Source organism: Oncorhynchus tshawytscha, linkage group LG08, assembly GCF_018296145.1.
Source record: "Oncorhynchus tshawytscha isolate Ot180627B linkage group LG08, Otsh_v2.0, whole genome shotgun sequence".
Lineage (NCBI taxonomy): Eukaryota > Metazoa > Chordata > Actinopteri > Salmoniformes > Salmonidae > Oncorhynchus > Oncorhynchus tshawytscha.
The window spans coordinates 66,088,730-66,107,194 of NC_056436.1; the positions used below are offsets into that span (position 1 = coordinate 66,088,730).

An 18,465-nucleotide genomic window follows, 5' to 3' on the forward strand; every position below is an offset into this window, starting at 1 on the left:
TGATGATGCAACTGTGTCAGGTATTAGTTCAGTTCTGTGCACATGATGTCTCAATTATAGTATGATGGGAAGTCTCTGGAATATGTAAGGACTGGTTTACAGTAAAACTTGAGTTCTAGGAAGTAGTCCACATTGCAGTATAAAGTTGGTGTATGTTACAGTGAAAGGGTGGTTACCCTAGTTGCCTTGGAGACGAGGCCGGGGGTGGAGCCCGCGCTCGCGGAAACAGGCTTTAAATAAGTGCTGGGAGTGAGAAGTTTTACACAGTTTCATTTGGATTCTACTCAGGAACTATTGACGCTAGTAACGGCGTAAACTACCACGAACCGGCCATCGCCTTGAACAGTATCCATTTGGACAAGACAATCAGAACCATGTGTGGTAAGGTCAGATAGAGCTACATCTTTTACTGTGCATCATGGAACTGGCAATCTGGAGTGCCTAATCAGGAGACAGATTACGCATTATGCAAAAACATGACGGTAGGTTAGTTTAGGCTATTACTATTATTGGAATCTGACAAAATTATTATGTATGTAGTTATTCTAGGCTATTTTAAACCAGTCCGTTCAGACAGTTTGTGTATGTGCGTCACTGAATGCTGAATGAAGTGCCATCCTTGTAGGCAATTTACATGTCAGTGCAGGCACTTTTTATATCTAAATATAAACCTCGATTAAATGTAGAGTTCAGCTGCGGTCCTCAGTACAATATATTGGTGGGACTCTGATCCTCCCGCCGTAGATAACATCCCTCTTCCATGCATCCTGAATAGGACGTTGAGTTGCTACGTGTCAATTTACCTCCTCGGGGTAGGCCTGTCAATGACAGCTCAGCATTGTATTGTGAGCAGGTTCTGATGATACACATCAAATACTATCGGCCCATGGAGCTTCATTCTCAAATGTCCAACTTTTGGTAAAACGAAACGTAGCCTATGCTTGAAGATGTAGTTGTCACCAGAGTCGTTGGATTCCAGGCCTACGCACATTTATGTTGCTGAAATGTGATTATGCATTATCATGAAAATGTAGGATTGTTTAAGCAATAAGGAATGAGGGGTGTGGTATATGACCAATATACCACGGCTGAGGGCTGTTCTTATGTATGACGCATCTCGGAGTGCCTGGACACAGCCCTTAGCGGTGGTATATTGGCCATATATCACAAACCCCGAGGTGCCTTATTGCTATTATAAACTGGTTACCAACGTAATTAGAGCTGTAAAAATGCATGTTTTGTCATACCCGTGATATATGATCTGATATACCACGGCTGTCAGCCAATCACCATTCAGGGCTTGAATGAACAAGTTTATAAATACTATTAAATACTTTTAGTTTAATAGTAACTATTTTGCCCCTAGGTGAGAAATCTAAGCAATGTGTTACAGCAGACACTATATCTATGTCGGCCAGTTTGCTTTTCTCAGCCACTCTTAGAAAAAAAAATGCAATCTAGAACCTAAAAGGTTTCTTTGGCTGTCCCCATAGGAGAACCCTTTGAATAATTATCCCTGTTTTGTTCCAGGTAGAACTATTTTGGGTTACATGGAGAACCCTTTCCACAGAAAGTGAGGGTTCTACGTTCCACCTGAAACCAAAAATGGTTCTACCTGGAACCAGAAAGGCTTCTCCAATGTGGACAGCAGAAGAACCCTTTTGGAACCCTTTTTTCTAAGCCTTGGTTGAGGCGAACATTGCGCTCCGCTCAATGGCCACCTTAAACCAACCTCCCTCCATTGCACAGCGCACAGACTGGGAAGTTTAATTTCGCACATCACGGATCCCCTTTGAGGTGCTCTCCAGAGCATAAAGAGTGTTGTGTTTTTATCAGAACCCCGGCAGTATAGTGCACCAGTGGTTCCCATCCCCTTTCACTTCCTAGTACCCCTTGTTGGGACCCACTGTAGTCACTGTAATGGAGGTTTGCTAATTGAGACAGGCCCTTTAAATTAAATCAAAATCAAATCAAATTGTATTTATCGCATGCACCGAATACAGTGAAATGCTTACTTACAAGCCCTTAACCAACAATGCAGTTTAATTAAAAAATATATATAAATATAACAAATTATTAAGGAACCACAATAAAATATTCAGACAGCAGCAAATATTCTGTAAATGCTACCATTATTTCCCCAGTTGGATAGAGACTAATTCATTGATATCACTTAAAAAAATGTATATATATATATATATAAATATTATGATTTAATTTCACTTATTTGTCCCAGTTGGCCATGTCAATAACCCATCTGCATAGGCCATGTTCCATGTTTACAGTATATTATAGAGGAGGATTTTTCCAAACACAGGAAGAGAGGATTGTGAAATACATCAAACAACTGTTGGGTTACTGAGTGACACTTTATCCGTCTCTGCTCTCAAATTCTTACGCTACTTTGCTGAGAGTTTTATTCTATATTTGAATGAATACACTGTAAAACATGTATAGTACAAGACTCATCTCATCAACTGTTTGCTGCACCATAGCAACAGAATAGGATTTACCCCCTGTGCTAACAGAATATAGGACAAATTGTAACACGACTATGGGAAATGGCAGCCCCCTATCCCTAACTCAACAACCCAGTACTGAATGTACAATCTACATTATACCTACACACTGTTGAATATGAAGATTGAAGAAGGAAAGGGAGGGTAAAAAAAGCAGTGAAAAGACCACAGAGCTGATCTATGTCTCTGTCTCTATATCTCTGTCTCTATCTTTGTCTCTATGCCTCTATCTCGCTGTCTCTGTCTCTATCTTTATGTCTCTATGTTTCTATCTCTGTCTCTATCTTTGTCTCTATGTTTCTATCTCTGTCTCTATGCCTCTATCTCGCTGTCTCTGTCTCTATCTTTATGTCTCTATGTTTCTATCTCTGTCTCTATCTTTGTCTCTATGTTTCTATCTCTGTCTCTATACCTCTATCTCGCTGTCTCTGTCTCTATCTTTGTCTCTGTTTCTATCTCTGTCTCTATGCCTCTATCTCGCTGTCTCTGTCTCTATCTTTGTCTCTGTTTCTATCTCTGTCTCTATGCCTCTATCTCGCTGTCTCTATGTCTCTATCTTTATGTCTCTATGTTTCTATCTCTCTCTCTATGCCTCTATCTCGCTGTCTCTGTCTCTATCTTTGTCTCTGTTTCTATCTCTGTCTCTATGCCTCTATCTCGCTGTCTCTATGTCTCTATCTTTATGTCTCTATGTTTCTATCTCTGTCTCTATCTCTATGTCTCTATCTTTACGTCTCTATGTCTCTATCTCAATGTCTCTATCTTTATGTCTCTATGTTTCTATCTCTATGTCTCTATTTTTACGTCTCTATCTTTACGTCTCTATGTCTCTGGCTGTATATCTCTGTCTCTATGTCTCTATCTTTATGTGTCTATGTCTCTGTCTCTATCTTTATGTGTCTATGTCTCTATGTTTCTATCTCTGTCTCTATCTTTGTGTCTATGTCTCTATGTCTCTGTCTCTATCTGTATGTGTCTATGTCTCTATCTCTATGTCTCTATCTTTATGTGTCTATGTCTCTATGTTTCTATCTCTGTCTCTATCTTTATGTGTCTATGTCTGTCTCTATGTCTCTGTCTCTATGTCTCTATCTCTATGTCTCTATGTTTATATCTCTGTCTCTATCTTTGTGTCTATGTCTCTGTCTCTATCTCTGTCTCTATGTCTCTATCTTTATGTGTCTATGTCTCTATGTCTCTGTCTCTATGTCTCTCTCTCTATGTGTCTATGTCTCTATGTCTCTGTCTCTATCATTATGTCACTTTGTCTCTATCTCTCTGTCTCTATCTTTATGTCTCTATGTCTCTGTCTCTATCTTTATGTCTCGATGTCTCTATCTTTATGTCTCTATGTCTCTATCTCTATGTCTCTGTCTCTATATCTCTGTCTCTATCTTTATGTCTCTATGTCTCTGTCTCTATGTCTCTATCTTTGTCACTTTGTCTCTATCTCTCTGTCTCTATATCTCTGTCTCTATGTCTCTGTCTCTAAATCTCTGTCTCTATGTCTCTGTCTTTATGTCACTTTGTCTCTATCTCTCTGTTTTTATGTCTCTATCTCTATGTCTCTGTCTCCATATCTTTGTCTATGTCTCTGTCTCTATGTCTTTATCTTCATGTCTCTGTCTATATGTCTCTGTCTCTATGTCTCTATCTTTATGTCTCTATGTCTCTATCTCTATATCTCTGGCTCTATGTCTCTATGTCTCTGTCTCTATATCTCTGTCTCTATGTCTCTATCTTTATTTCACTTTGTCTCTATCTCTCTGTCTCTATGTCTCTATCTCTATGTCTCTGTCTCTATATCTTTGTCTCTATGTCTCTATCTTTATGTCTCTGTCTCTATCTTTATGTCTCTGTCTATATGTCTCTGTCTCGATGTCTCTGTGTCTCTATCTTTATGTCTCTACATCTTTATGTCTCTATGTCTCTGTCTCTATGTCTCTATCTTTGTCACTTTGTCTCTATCTCTCTGTCTCTATATCTCTGTCTCTATGTCTCTGTCTCTAAATCTCTGTCTCTATGTCTCTGTCTTTATGTCACTTTGTCTCTATCTCTCTGTTTTTATGTCTCTATCTCTATGTCTCTGTCTCCATATCTTTGTCTATGTCTCTGTCTCTATGTCTTTATCTTCATGTCTCTGTCTATATGTCTCTGTCTCTATGTCTCTATCTTTATGTCTCTATGTCTCTATCTCTATATCTCTGGCTCTATGTCTCTATGTCTCTGTCTCTATATCTCTGTCTCTATGTCTCTATCTTTATTTCACTTTGTCTCTATCTCTCTGTCTCTATGTCTCTATCTCTATGTCTCTGTCTCTATATCTCCGTCTCTATGTCTCTATCTTTATGTCTCTGTCTCTATCTTTATGTCTCTGTCTATATGTCTCTGTCTCGATGTCTCTGTGTCTCTATCTTTATGTCTCTACGTCTCTATATCTCTATGTCTCTGGCTCCATGTCTCTATGTCTCTATCTCTATATCTCTATGTCTCTGGCTCTATGTCTCTATGTCTCTGTATCTATGCCTCTGTCTCTATATTTATGTCTCTGTCTCTATGTCTCTATCTTTATGTCTCTATTTCTCTGTCTTTATGTCTATCTTTGTCTCTGTCTCTATCTCTATGTCTTTATGTCTCTATCTGTATGTATCTATAACTCTGTCTATCTCTATGTCTCTGTCTCGATGTCTCTGTGTCTCTATCTTTATGTCTCTATATCTCTATGTCTCTGGCTCTATGTCTCTATGTCTCTGGCTCTATGTCTCTATGTCTCTATTTTTATGTCTCTATCTCTATATCTCTATGTCTCTGGCTCTATGTCTCTGTATCTCTGTCTCTGTCTCTATGTCTATCTTTGTCTCTGTCTCTATCTCTATGTCTTTATGTCTCTATCTGTATGTCTCTATCTCTATATCTATATCTTTATGTCTCTATCTCTATATCTATGTCTCTATATCTCTGTCTCTATGTCTATCTCTATGTCTCTGTCTCTATATCTCTGTCTATATGTCTCTGTCTCCATTGTCTCTAACTGTATGTCTCTATCTCTATGTTTCTGTCTCTATATCTCCGTCTCTATGTCTCTATCTTTATGTCTCTGTCTCTGTCTCTATCTTTATGTCTCTGTCTATATGTCTCTGTCTCAATGTCTCTGTGTCTCTATCTTTATGTCTCTACGTCTCTATATCTCTATGTCTCTGGCTCCATGTCTCTATGTCTCTGTATCTATGTCTCTATGTCTCTATATTTATGTCTCTGTCTCTATGTCTCTATCTTTATGTCTCTATTTCTCTGTCTCTATGTCTATCTTTGTCTCTGTCTCTATCTCTGTCTTTATGTCTCTATCTGTATGTCTCTATCTCTATATCTATATCTTTATGTCTCTATCTCTATATCTATGTCTCTATATCTCTGTCTCTATGTCTATCTCTATGTCTCTGTCTCTATATCTCTGTCTATATGTCTCTGTCTCCATTGTCTCTAACTGTATGTCTCTGTCTCTATATCTCTGTCTCTATTTCTCTATCTCTATATCTCTATATCTCTATGTCTCTATGTCTCTGTCTCTGTCTCTATCTCTATATCTATGTCTGTATGTCTCTATCTCCATGTCTCTCTGTCTCTTTATTTATGTCTCTATGTCTCTGTCTCTATGTCTCTATCTTTGTGTCTCTATGTCTCTATCTCTATATCTATGTCTGCATGTCTCTGTCTCTGTCTCGATGTCTCTATGTCTCTGTCTCTATGTCTCTGTCTCTATGTCTCTATTTTTTTGTCTCTATGTCTATATCTTTGTCTCTATTTTTATGTTTCTGTCTCTCTGTCTCTATATTTATGTCTCTATCTCTATATCTCTCTCTCTGTCTTTGTCTCTCTATATATGACTGTATGTCTCTATCTCCATCTCCATGTCTCTATCTCTATGTCACTATCTCTATGTCTCTGTCTCTATGTCTCTGTCTCGATGTCTAAATGTCTCTGTCTCGATGTCTATACGTCTCTATCTCTATGTCTCTATCTCTATGTCTATCGCCATGTCTCTTTCTCTATGTCTCTATCTCTATGTCTCTATGTCTCTGTCTCGATGTCTATGTCTCTGTCTATATGTCTCTGTCTCTATGCCTCTGCCTCTATGTCTTTGTATCTCTGTATCTCTCTCTCTTTCTCTCTCTCTCTCTCTCACTCTCTCACACTGTAGGGATCTTTGCCTACCTGAATTACTGTGTGCCTCGCACCAGAAAGGAGATATTTGAGACGCTGGTGAAGGGACTGCGGAGGCTGGAGTACAGAGGCTATGATTCAGCAGGTAAATAAATGAATATGTTTTATTTTCGCAGTTACACTTTTGCAGTGAAATTTGTTGTTTTACAGGCTCAGCCATAGTAGTACAGCACCCCTAAAGCAATTGGGGTTAAGTGCCTTGTTCAAGGGCACATCAACAGATCTTTCACCTTGTCGGCTTGGGTGTCACCCTGAACACACATACATACATACATACATACATACATACATACATACATACATACATACATACATACATACATACATACATACATACACACTATTAATGTATCCAGCCTTACTGTGTAACTGTACAGACAGTTTAAGGCTTATAGCACAACTCAACTCATAGTAAAGCACTATTACATCATAAATCCCTAAGGACAACTGATTTCTGCCCTGTGTGCTTCGGGCCGGTTAGACAGTATTTGTACATGCTCTGTGTGGTCATACTGAGGGTATGGTATCGAATCACTTACAAGGCAGCTAAAAGCTGCCAGTTCCTGTCAGTTATAGATCATCCTGATGAGTGCATTGTAGATCTAGGTCCAGGAAGCAGGGCTATGTTGACACACAGGTAGGACAGGTAAGATGAGGTGGGGTGTGGACAGCTGATTACATGCTCCATCTGAAACTGGTGTGGGCACTCCATCTAGCTTTAATACCTTATTACTTCCACTATCTGTTCATAGCTACAGCTAGGGGTTGATTTGGGACAGGGAATAGGTCAGCAACGCTCAGATAAGTCTGATGAGTTGAACTTATAACAGAGAAAGGATTAGTTATTACTGCAGAACTAGAAGCACAAGCAGAGCATTAACAGCCCATGTGTATGGGACAAATAAAATTTGATTTGATTTGATTTGATTTGATTTAGAGAGCCCTCGTGAGGAGAGCATCTATAGCCTTCAGTTCTGTTCTGAGCCTCACCGTGCACCAATGATATCTGCCTCACTGGTATTTACTATTGCTTTGGCATTCCTCCAATGGCATATTCCAGAGCACACAGACACGCATGAAACCCCCCCATGTTTGTTTATCCTGGAACACAGCCCCTTTCATATCCGGTAAAACCCATATGCTACACACACACACACACACAGTCATTACCTGTCATTCTATGTGAGCTGGTTAATATTCACAGGGGTTCCACAGTAATCAGCTCTTTGCTCTAAATTAACAACTGGATTAGGATTTGAAGTCTTTCAAACAAGCTTTCACATTGTCATGACTATTGTCTCAGTTAAAGTTGACCTGATTCATTGACTGGCTCTACAGCCTACTAGCCAGTTAATATAGCCTGCATTGATGATGATTGGCTTAAGGTTGGTATTGGTATAAGTTTGCCTTGTCTCTCTGGTTTCAGGCATCGCTGTGGACAGTGACAAGAAGACAACGACAGAAGACAACAGCAAAATTGTTCTCATCAAGAAGAAAGGCAAAGTGAAGGCCCTGGATGAAGAGCTCTACAGTAGGTCTCATGACTACCTGCATCCATCACATTCCTGTTGTCCTGTGTCAGTATTATGTGTTTATGAAGTATTCTAGTCTGTAGCTCTCTCTCTTCTTGGTAACTCCTCTGTCCTTCTGCCTCAGAACCCTTCCAGTTTACTTCCCTCCTTCTTTGCCATAACTAATACCTGTCTAATGAAAGAGGCGACAGTGTAGGGTTACAGTAAGGGTAGCCTCTGCTGAGTCCCCAACAACCGGATGTTCAGGTTTTCAGGGGAAATGAAAAGAGGGCGTGTGACGCGACTTCCATTTTTTGACGTTGACAAGACGACACAACAGAGTTTCTAAACCTACGTACATAACTGTCTCTGGCGACACTCCATCTTAACTCCTCCTCCACATTTACTGGATTGGTTGAACAGTGCAGAAGAGAACCTCCCCCGACAGTTTTTTTCCCTTCTCGTCAAGACCAGTATATAAGGGGTTCTAGTCTCAGAGGCCTTTCTTTTACACCTGCTACGTTAGGTAATGCTAAAAGGTTGAATTACACTTCCGTAGTCCTCTGTCAGCTTCACCCTTTATCACAGTGCTTTATAATGCACCTTTATGGACCGATGTAATGATTCTCCCTTTCATGTTACTGTGCAGACATTGCCATACATGTAAAATGACATGCTCATGGAATTGATCTTGATGTGTCTTGTGAGCAGAGAAAGACTGCATGGATCTGGAGGTGGAGTTGGACACACACTTTGGCATTGCTCACACACGCTGGGCCACACACGGTGAACCCAGTGCCCTCAACAGCCATCCCCAGCGCTCCGACAAGAACAACGGTAACACACACTACACACACATACGCACACATGCCATACATACAGTTGCAAGAATACGTTTGTGAACCCTTTGGAATTACCTGGATTTCTGCATTGATTACTCATAAAATGTGTCACAATAATAGACAAATACAATCTGACTAAACTAATAACACACAGACAGATGTACTTTTCACATGTTTATTGAAGACATTGAGTAATCATTCATAGTGCAGCCTGGAAAAAGTAAGTGAACCCTTGAATGTAGTAACTTGTAGATCCTCCTTTAGCAGAAACAACCTCCACCAAACGTTTCCTGTAGCTGCTTATAAGACTTGCACAATGTTGAGGAGGAAGATTTTTGAACCATTCCTCCCTACAAATCTGTTTCAGTTCATCAATATTTCTGGGTTGTCTTGATTCAGGTCAAGCCACAGCATGGTTAAGGTCAGGACTCTGACTTGGCCATTCCAAGACACACATGTTCTTCCTTTCAGTCATTCTTTAGTTGATTTACTTGTGTGCTTTGGGTCATTGTCTTGTTGCATCACCCAACCTCTCTTAAGCCTGAGGTCATAGACTGCTGCCCTGACATTCTCCTGTAAAATGTCTTGATACACTTTTGAATGAATTGTTCTCTCAATGATTGCAAGGCGTCCAGGCCCTGAGGCAGCAAAGCAGCCACAAACCATGATGCTCCCTCCACCATGCTTCACACTTGGGATGAGTTTTTAGTGTTGGTGTGCAGTGCCCTTGTTCCTCCACACACAGCGTTGTGCATTTTTCCCAAAAGGTTTTCTGGAGGGTTTTTGCTGTTACCCTTGGGTTCTTTCTCACCTCTTTCAGGATTGCCCTTTGTGCTCTTGGAGTGATCTTCGCTGGACGCCCTCTCCTAGGGAGAGGAGCAACAGTCGTGAATCTTCTCCATTTGTAGACATTTTGTCTTACTGTGGATTGATGAACACCAAGGTCTTTAGCAATGCTAATGTAACCTTTCTAGATTTGTGCATCTCTATAATGTGTCTTCTAAGTTACTTTGAAAGTTGTTGGGATCGAGGCATGGTTCAAACTAACCAATCATTCTGGAGAAGAACAGATTGGTCAGTAACCAGGTTTTGTGTGGCTTTATTTAAAGGGCAGGGCACATGTGCAACCCACACATGCAACCCACTCATCTGCAACCCACTCATTTCATCTCCTTAATTGAAACACCTGACTTCAAATAGCTTTAGGAGAAGTCGTTAACACAGAGGTTCACTTACTTTTTCCATCCTGCATGTGAAGGATTACTCAAAGTCTTCAATACAAATGTGACAAGTACAACTGTTTGTGTGTTATTAGTTTAGTCAGATTGTGTCTGTCTATTATTGTAACTTAGACGAAGATCATACCACATTTTTATGTGTAATCAATGCAGAAATCCAGGGTTCACAAACGTATTCTTGCAACTGAACATACATACATGCATACTTACATACATACTTACTTACATACTTACATACATACACACACCCACCCACGGCTCTGCCACATAGATTTCTGGAACGGAGGGGAGAGAGCTTTTTTTCTGTTTACCGATTGTCCAGAGATGTCAATGTGTAGTTACAGTTACAGCTCACAGAGGTGTCTGGCCTCTGACAGAGTCCAGACCGACAGAGTCCAGACCGACAGAGTCCAGTCCGACAGAGTCCAGACCGACAGAGTCCAGACCGACAGAGTCCAGACAGACCGACAGACAGGTTCTACTTCAGTTGACCATAGCCATGTTCTTCCTCAGGAACACATTATCATATTACACATATTTTGTACAGTATCTTCACTGTATTCTCTCTCTCTCTTTTCTCCAGCGTTTGTTGTCATCCACAATGGCATCATCACCAACTACAAAGAGTTAAAGAAGTACCTGGTAAGTCCACTCCCCAGTATGTATTTCTGTAGTTTCACTATTTCAGTATCAAGGCTGTTTTGGGTCAAACCCTTGGTTATGGTCCGAGATATGATCAAAAGTGTCATAGGGTTTCAAGCCTTCTGTCATGCGAAGCTTTGCCTTTGACGATCTTAGGCCTGGGTCCTTTGTGTAGGGCTTTTTGACTGTTGCACTATTCCACACAAATTCAAGTGAATTGAAATGGCATTGAAAAAGTGGCAATGGGCAATGTTTACTTTAGGCAGAAGTCGTACATAGGCTGTGTAGAAAAGCCTAAAGCGTTTGTTCAGCTCCCCTCTACATTCACAGCGTGAGCAGCGCAAGTGATTTATATAAGGAAGGGAGTTTGTAAAATCGGAAAGTATGCATCTACGAAATAGTTTTCAATATGAACGAACTCAGAATCACTTGGGCTCTCCAAAAATAATATGGTCCCTGTGATAGAACATTTATGTTGATTGCCAATTACAGCTGTAGCAGGCTAGCTCTCTCTCCCACCTCCATTTTAACCCACACCTCTTTCAAGTGCCACACAAGCAGGCCATCCTGAATAGTTACTTATAGCTACCGCTACTGGTATTACTAGTTGCCACTCCTTATTTTTGTGGTATATAATGTTGATACCTATACCATTGCAACTACACTGAGTATAAAAAAACATTAAGAACTCTTTCCATGATATAGTCTGACCAGGTGAATCCAGGTGAAAGCTAGGATCCCTTATTGATGACACTTACAATAAACATACACCAGCGAACGTTGCTGGGAAAGTAGCCCTGTTTCTGCCCTAGTCATGACTGTACTATACATGCTGTAAACTACAAAGGGAGAAGCCAAATTCTGAACCACACTCTTCTCAAGTACATACTCTGATACTCTTTACTCCGTTCTTTTCCCCCATTTGACCAGATCTCAGTTATTAACAATTTTATCAGTAATTACTAGCAATTCATTCTTCAAAAGCAGTTGATATGCTATAACAATAAGTCAATAAGGTATGTACAAATGCATTTTGTCACTGTGTTCTGTCTCACTGGTTTCTTGTGGCAGGTGAAGTCTCAATACGTACTAAAATACACTGAGTATGCAAAACAACTATTTCAATGACATAGACTGACCAAGTGAATCCAGGTGAAAGCTATAATCCCTTATTGATGTCACTTGTTAAATTCACTTCAATCAGTGTAGATGAAGGGGAGGAGACAGGTTAAAGAATACTTTTTAAGCCTTGAGACAATTGAGACATGTATTGTGTATGTGTGTCATTCAGAGGGTGAATGGGTAGAACAAACGATTTACGTGCCTTTGAGCAGGGTATGGTAGATGGTGCCAGGTGCACCGGTTTGGGTCAAGAACTGCAATACTGCTGGGTTTTCCAACAGATGAGTTGTTAGTCTAGAGGAGTTGTTAGTCTAGAGGAGTTGTTAGTCTATAGGAGTTGTTAGTCTAGAGGAGTTGTTAGTCTAGAGGAGTTGTTCTGCTAGAGGAGATGTTATGCTAGAGGAGTTGTTCTGCTAGAGGAGTTGTTCTGCTAGAGGAGTTGTTAGTCTAGAGGAGTTGTTATGCTAGAGGAGTTGTTAGTCTAGAGGTGTTGTTATGCTAGATGTGTTGTTATGCTAGAGGAGTTGTTAGTCTAGAGGAGTTGTTAGTCTAGAGGAGTTGTTAGTCTAGAGGAGTTGTTAGTCTAGAGGAGTTGTTAGTCTAGAGGAGTTGTTAGTCTAGAGGAGTTGTTAGTCTAGAGGAGTTGTTAGTCTAGAGGAGTTGTTCTACTAGAGGAGTTGTTCTGCTAGAGGAGTTGTTCTGCTAGAGGAGTTGTTATGCTAGAGGAGTTGTTATGCTAGAGGAGTTGTTAGTCTAGAGGAGTTGTTAGTCTAGAGGAGTTGTTAGTCTAGAGGAGTTGTTAGTCTAGAGGAGTTGTTAGTCTAGAGGAGTTGTTATGCTAGAGGAGTTGTTATGCTAGAGGAGTTGTTAGTCTAGAGGAGTTGTTCTGCTAGAGGAGTTGTTAGTCTAGTTAATGGTACATCTGGGAGTGCTGCTTCAGTAAGCTTGTAACATTCATTCTGATCCCCACCCTCTTTAAGAACTCCAAGGGCTACGAGTTTGAGTCCGAGACGGACACAGAGGTCATCCCTAAACTGATAAAATATGTTTACGACAACCGTGAGAGAGAAGACTTGTCCTTCTCTACGCTGGTGGAGAGGGTCATTCAACAGCTGGTGAGTACTGGGACACCTCAACACTGTGCTAATATGTAATTACTATGGTGCTACTAAGTCATGTACTTCTATTACTATTGCTACTCTACTACTACTACTACTACTACTACTGGTGCTACTGTTACTGCTACTGCTACTACTATTACTACTACTATTACTATTATTACTCTGCTACTACTACTACTACTACTACTACTACTACTACTACTACTACTGCTACTAATACTACTATTACTACTACTACTACTACTACTACTGCTGCTACTACTACTGCTGCTACTGCTACAATTATTACTACTACTACTACTGCTGCTACTACTACTACTGCTACTACTACTACTACTACTACTACTACTACTATTACTACTACTATTACTATTACTACTACTACTACTACTACTACTGCTATTATTACTACTACTACTACTACTACTACTACTACTACTAATCTTACTATTATTACTACTACTACTACTACTACTACTACTACATTGACTTCTACTACTACTATTACTACTACTACTACTACTATCACTACTACTATTACTATTATTACTACTACTACTATTACTACATTGACTTCTACTACTACTATCACTACTACTACTACTATCACTACTACTATTACTACTACTATTACTACATTGACTTCTACTACTACTATCACTACTACTATTACTATTATTACTACTACTACTATTACTACATTGACTTCTACGATTACTATTATTACTACTGCTACTACTACTGCTACTGCTACTGATACTACTACTGCTACTGCTACTACTATCACTACTATTACTACTGCTACTACTACTACTATCACTACTACTATTACTACTGCTGCTACTACTATTACTACTGCTACTACTACTACTATCACTACTACTACTGCTACTACTACTACTACTATCACTACTACTGCTACTACTACTACTACTATCACTACTACTATTACTACTGCTACTACTACTACTACTATTACTACTGCTGCTGCTACTACTGCTACTACTACTACTATCACTACTACTATTACTACTGCTACTACTACTATCACTACTACTATTACTACTGCTACTACTACTACTATCACTACTACTACTGCTACTACTACTACTATCACTACTACTATTACTACTGCTGCTGCTACTACTGCTACTCCTACTACTATCACTACTACTATTACTACTGCTACTACTACTACTACTATTACTACTGCTGCTGCTACTACTGCTACTACTACTACTATCACTACTACTATTACTACTGCTACTACTACTACTATCACTACTACTATTACTACTGCTACTACTACTATCACTACTACTATTACTACTTCTACTACTACTACTATCACTACTACTACTGCTACTACTACTACTATCACTACTGCTATTACTACTGCTACTGCTGCTACTACTACTATCACTACTACTATTACTACTGCTACTACTACTACTATCACTACTACTATTACTATTATTAATACTACTACTGCTACTACTACTATTACTACTGCTGCTGCTACTAAACAAAAATGAATTGCTTGACAAAATAACAAGAACCCTCTCAGATTCCATCTGGCACTATGATGAATGCCAGTTATTAAACAGCATTGTAAAATGGGTTTGTTTTTAACAACAACCGAGCAACAATATCTCCCAGTTCCTCTCGATGACGTCATCATTCCATACCCCTGTCCCGTAGCTCTGTGTCAAAGAGGGTGTCATTGAGTCCAATCTAGCCTAAAATCTGCCCCCCCCCTCCCATCTATCTCCCATTGAGCCCAGTATGACGTTACTTCACTTTCCGTCCCATTAATAGTGTTACATCATCGCCAAAACAGTCATCATTGCAACCGCCCTAACAACATCTTTAGTGACATCACATCTGTATCTGGGGACCAGGAGCGAGACAGACTAACGTACTTAATCACTTTTTCACTTACTAGATTTTCCAGTCATTTTCTCTCATTTTCTCTCAGTCTCGCTCAGTTCGAAACACAATGTTCGAAACACAATGTTTAATGTTGTTCCGTTTTGTCTTATTGGAGCCCGTCCCATCTCAGCCCCATCTCCCCTCTCCCTGGCTCATCCCAGCCCCATCTCCCCTCTCCCTGGCTCATCCCAGCCCCATCTCCTCTCTCCCTGGCTCATCCCAGCCCCATCTCCACTCTCCCTGGCTCATCCCAGCCCCATCTCCACTCTCCCTGGCTCATCCCAGCCCCATCTCCACTCTCCCTGGCTCATCCCAGCCCCATCTCCCTTCTCCCTGGCTCATCCCAGCCCCATCTCCCTCTCCCTGGCTCATCCCAGCCCCATCTCCCCTCTCCCTGGCTCATCTCAGCCCCATCTCCCCTCTCCCTGGCTCATCCCAGCCCCATCTCATCCCAGCCCATCTCATCTCAGCTCCATCTCATCTCACCCCATCTCCACTCTCCTGGCTCATCCCAGCCCCATCTCCACTCTCCCTGGCTCATCCCAGCCCCATCTCCCCTCTCCCTGGCTCATCCCAGCCCCATCTCCCCTCTCCCTGGCTCATCTCAGCCCCATCTCCACTCTCCCTGGCTCATCCCAGCCCCATCTCCACTCTCCCTGGCTCATCCCAGCCCCATCTCATCTCAGCCCCATCTCCCATCTCCCTGGCTCATCCCAGCCCCATCTCCACTCTCCCTGGCTCATCCCAGCCCATCTCCCCTCTCCCTGGCTCATCCCAGCCCCATCTCCCCTCTCCCTGGCTCATCTCAGCCCCATCTCCACTCTCCCTGGCTCATCCCAGCCCCATCTCATCTCAGCCCCATCTCCCCTCTCCCTGGCTCATCTCAGCCCCATCTCATCCCAGCCCCATCTCATCTAAGCTCCATCTCATCTCAACCCCATCTCCTCTCTCCCTGGCTCATCCCAGCCCCATCTCCACTCTCCCTGGCTCATCCCAGCCCCATCTCATCCCAGCCCCATCTCATCTAAGCTCCATCTCATCTCAACCCCATCTCCTCTCTCCCTGGCTCATCTCAGCCCCATCTCCACTCTCCCTGGCTCATCTCAGCACCATCTCATCTCAGCCCCATCTCCCCTCTCCCTGGCTCATCCCAGCCCCATCTCATCCCAGCCCCATCTCATCTCAGCTCCATCTAATCTCAACCCCATCTCCACTCTCCCTGGCTCATCCCAGCCCCATCTCCCCTCTCCCTGGCTCATCTCAGCCCCATCTCATCTCAACCCCATCTCCTCTCTCCCTGGATCATCCCAGCCCCATCTCCCCTCTCCCTGGCTCATCTCAGCCCCATCTCATCTCAACCCCATCTCCTCTCTCCCTGGATCATCCCAGCCCCATCTCCCCTCTCCCTGGCTCAACTCAGCTCCATCTCCTCTCTCCCTGGCTCATCCCAGCCCCATCTCCCCTCTCCCTGGCTCATCCCAGCCCCATCTCCCCTCTCCTTGGCTCATCTCAGCCCCATCTCCTCTCTCCCTGGCTCATCCCAGCCCCATCTCCCCTCTCCCTGGCTCATCCCAGCCCCATCTCCCCTCTCCTTGGCTCATCTCAGCCCCATCTCCCCTCTCCTTGGCTCATTGCATCCCCATCTCCCCTCTCCTTGGCTCATCTCAGCCCCATCTCCCCTCTCACTGGCTCATCTCAACCCCATCTCCCCATCTCATCCCAGCCCCATTTCCACTCTCCCTGGCTCATCTCAGCCCCATCTCATCTCAGCCCCATCTCATCTCAGCCCCATCTCCCCTCTCCCTGGCTCATGTCAGCCCCATCTCATCTCAGCCCCATCTCCACTCTCCCTGGCTCATCTCAGCCCCATCTCCTCTCTCCCTGGCTCATCTCAGCCCCATCTCCTCTCTCCCTGGCTCATCTCAGCCCCATCTCCTCTCCCTGGCTCATCTCAACCCCATCTCCTCTCTCCCTGGCTCATCTCAGCCCCATCTCCTCTCTCCCTGGCTCATCTCAGCCCCATCTCCTCTCTCCCTGGCTCATCTCAGCCCCATCTCCTCTCTCCCTGGCTCATCTCAGCCCCATCTCCCTCTCTCCCTGGCTCATCTCAGCCCCATCTCCTCTCTCCCTGGCTCATCTCAGCCCCATCTCCTCTCTCCCTGGCTCATCTCAGCCCCATCTCCTCTCTCCCTGGCTCATCTCAGCCCCATCTCCTCTCTCCCTGGCTCATCTCAGCCCCATCTCCTCTCCCTGGCTCATCTCAGCCCCATCTCCCCTCTCCCTGGCTCATCCCAGCCCCATCTCATCTCAGCCCCATCTCATCTCAGCCCCATCTCCTCTCACCCTGGCTCATCCCAGCCCCATCTCATCTCAGCCCCATCTCCTCTCTCCCTGGCTCATCTCAGCCCCATCTCCTCTCTCCCTGGCTCATCTCAGCCCCATCTCCTCTCTCCCTGGCTCATCTCAGCCCCATCTCCTCTCTCCCTGGCTCATCCCAGCCCCATCTCATCTCAGCCCCATCTCCTCTCTCCCTGGCTCATCCCAGCCCCATCTCATCTCAGCCCCATCTCCTCTCTCCCTGGCTCATCTCAGCCCCATCTCCTCTCTCCCTGGCTCATCCCAGCCCCATCTCATCTCAGCCCCATCTCTCTCTCCCTGGCTAATCTTAGCCCCATCTCCCTCTCCCTGGCTCATCCCAGCCCCATCTCATCTCAGCCCCATCTCATCTCAGCCCCATCTCCTCTCTCCCTGGCTCATCTCAGCCCCATCTCCTCTCTCACTGGCTCATCTCAGCCCCATCTCCTCTCTCACTGGCTCCCTGTAAAAGCTCTGAGAAGATCACAGAGGATCAAGAGTATCTTACAGCTTCACAGGGTTTGGTCTAATAGAAACCAGACCAGAGCAGACCCCAGAACAGGCCCTTTACAGTCTAAAGACTACTGCCTCTCTTTCTTCTACTATCCCTCCTCCTACTCTCTCCACCCTCCTCCTTCCCTCTTCTCAATCTTTCCCCTCTTCCCCGTCCTCTCCACTCACTCCCCCCTCCTCTGCTCTCCCCTCTCCTCTCTCCTCCTCCTCCTTCTTCTCCTCTCTATTTGGAGCGGCAGTGTAGCCTAGTGGTTAGAGCGTTGGACTAGTAACCGGAAGGTTGCAAGTTTAAACCCCCGAGCTGACAAGGTACAAATCTGTCGTTCTGCCCTTGAACAGGCAGTTAACCCACTGTTCCTAGGCCGTCATTGAAAATAAGAATTTGTTCTTAACTGACTTGCCTAGTTAAATAAAGGTAAAATAAAAAAATATTCCATCTCCCTCTCCTT

General features: G+C 43.2%; 1 protein-coding gene across 2 annotated transcripts in view; it reads left to right on the forward strand.

Moving 5' to 3' along the window:
* The first annotated feature begins 224 nt into the window (after positions 1-224).
* Positions 225-18,465, forward strand: part of LOC112256081 (glutamine--fructose-6-phosphate aminotransferase [isomerizing] 2) — a 35,902-nt gene continuing 17,661 nt past the window's right edge. For both annotated transcript variants that reach the window (XM_042325852.1, XM_042325853.1), the window contains exons 1-6: positions 225-381; positions 6,718-6,825; positions 8,167-8,271; positions 8,963-9,088; positions 10,915-10,973; positions 13,076-13,210. In XM_042325852.1, coding sequence (XP_042181786.1) covers positions 375-381; positions 6,718-6,825; positions 8,167-8,271; positions 8,963-9,088; positions 10,915-10,973; positions 13,076-13,210 — 540 coding nt within the window. In that variant the 5' untranslated portion in view covers positions 225-374. The remainder of the gene's footprint in view (positions 382-6,717; positions 6,826-8,166; positions 8,272-8,962; positions 9,089-10,914; positions 10,974-13,075; positions 13,211-18,465) is intronic.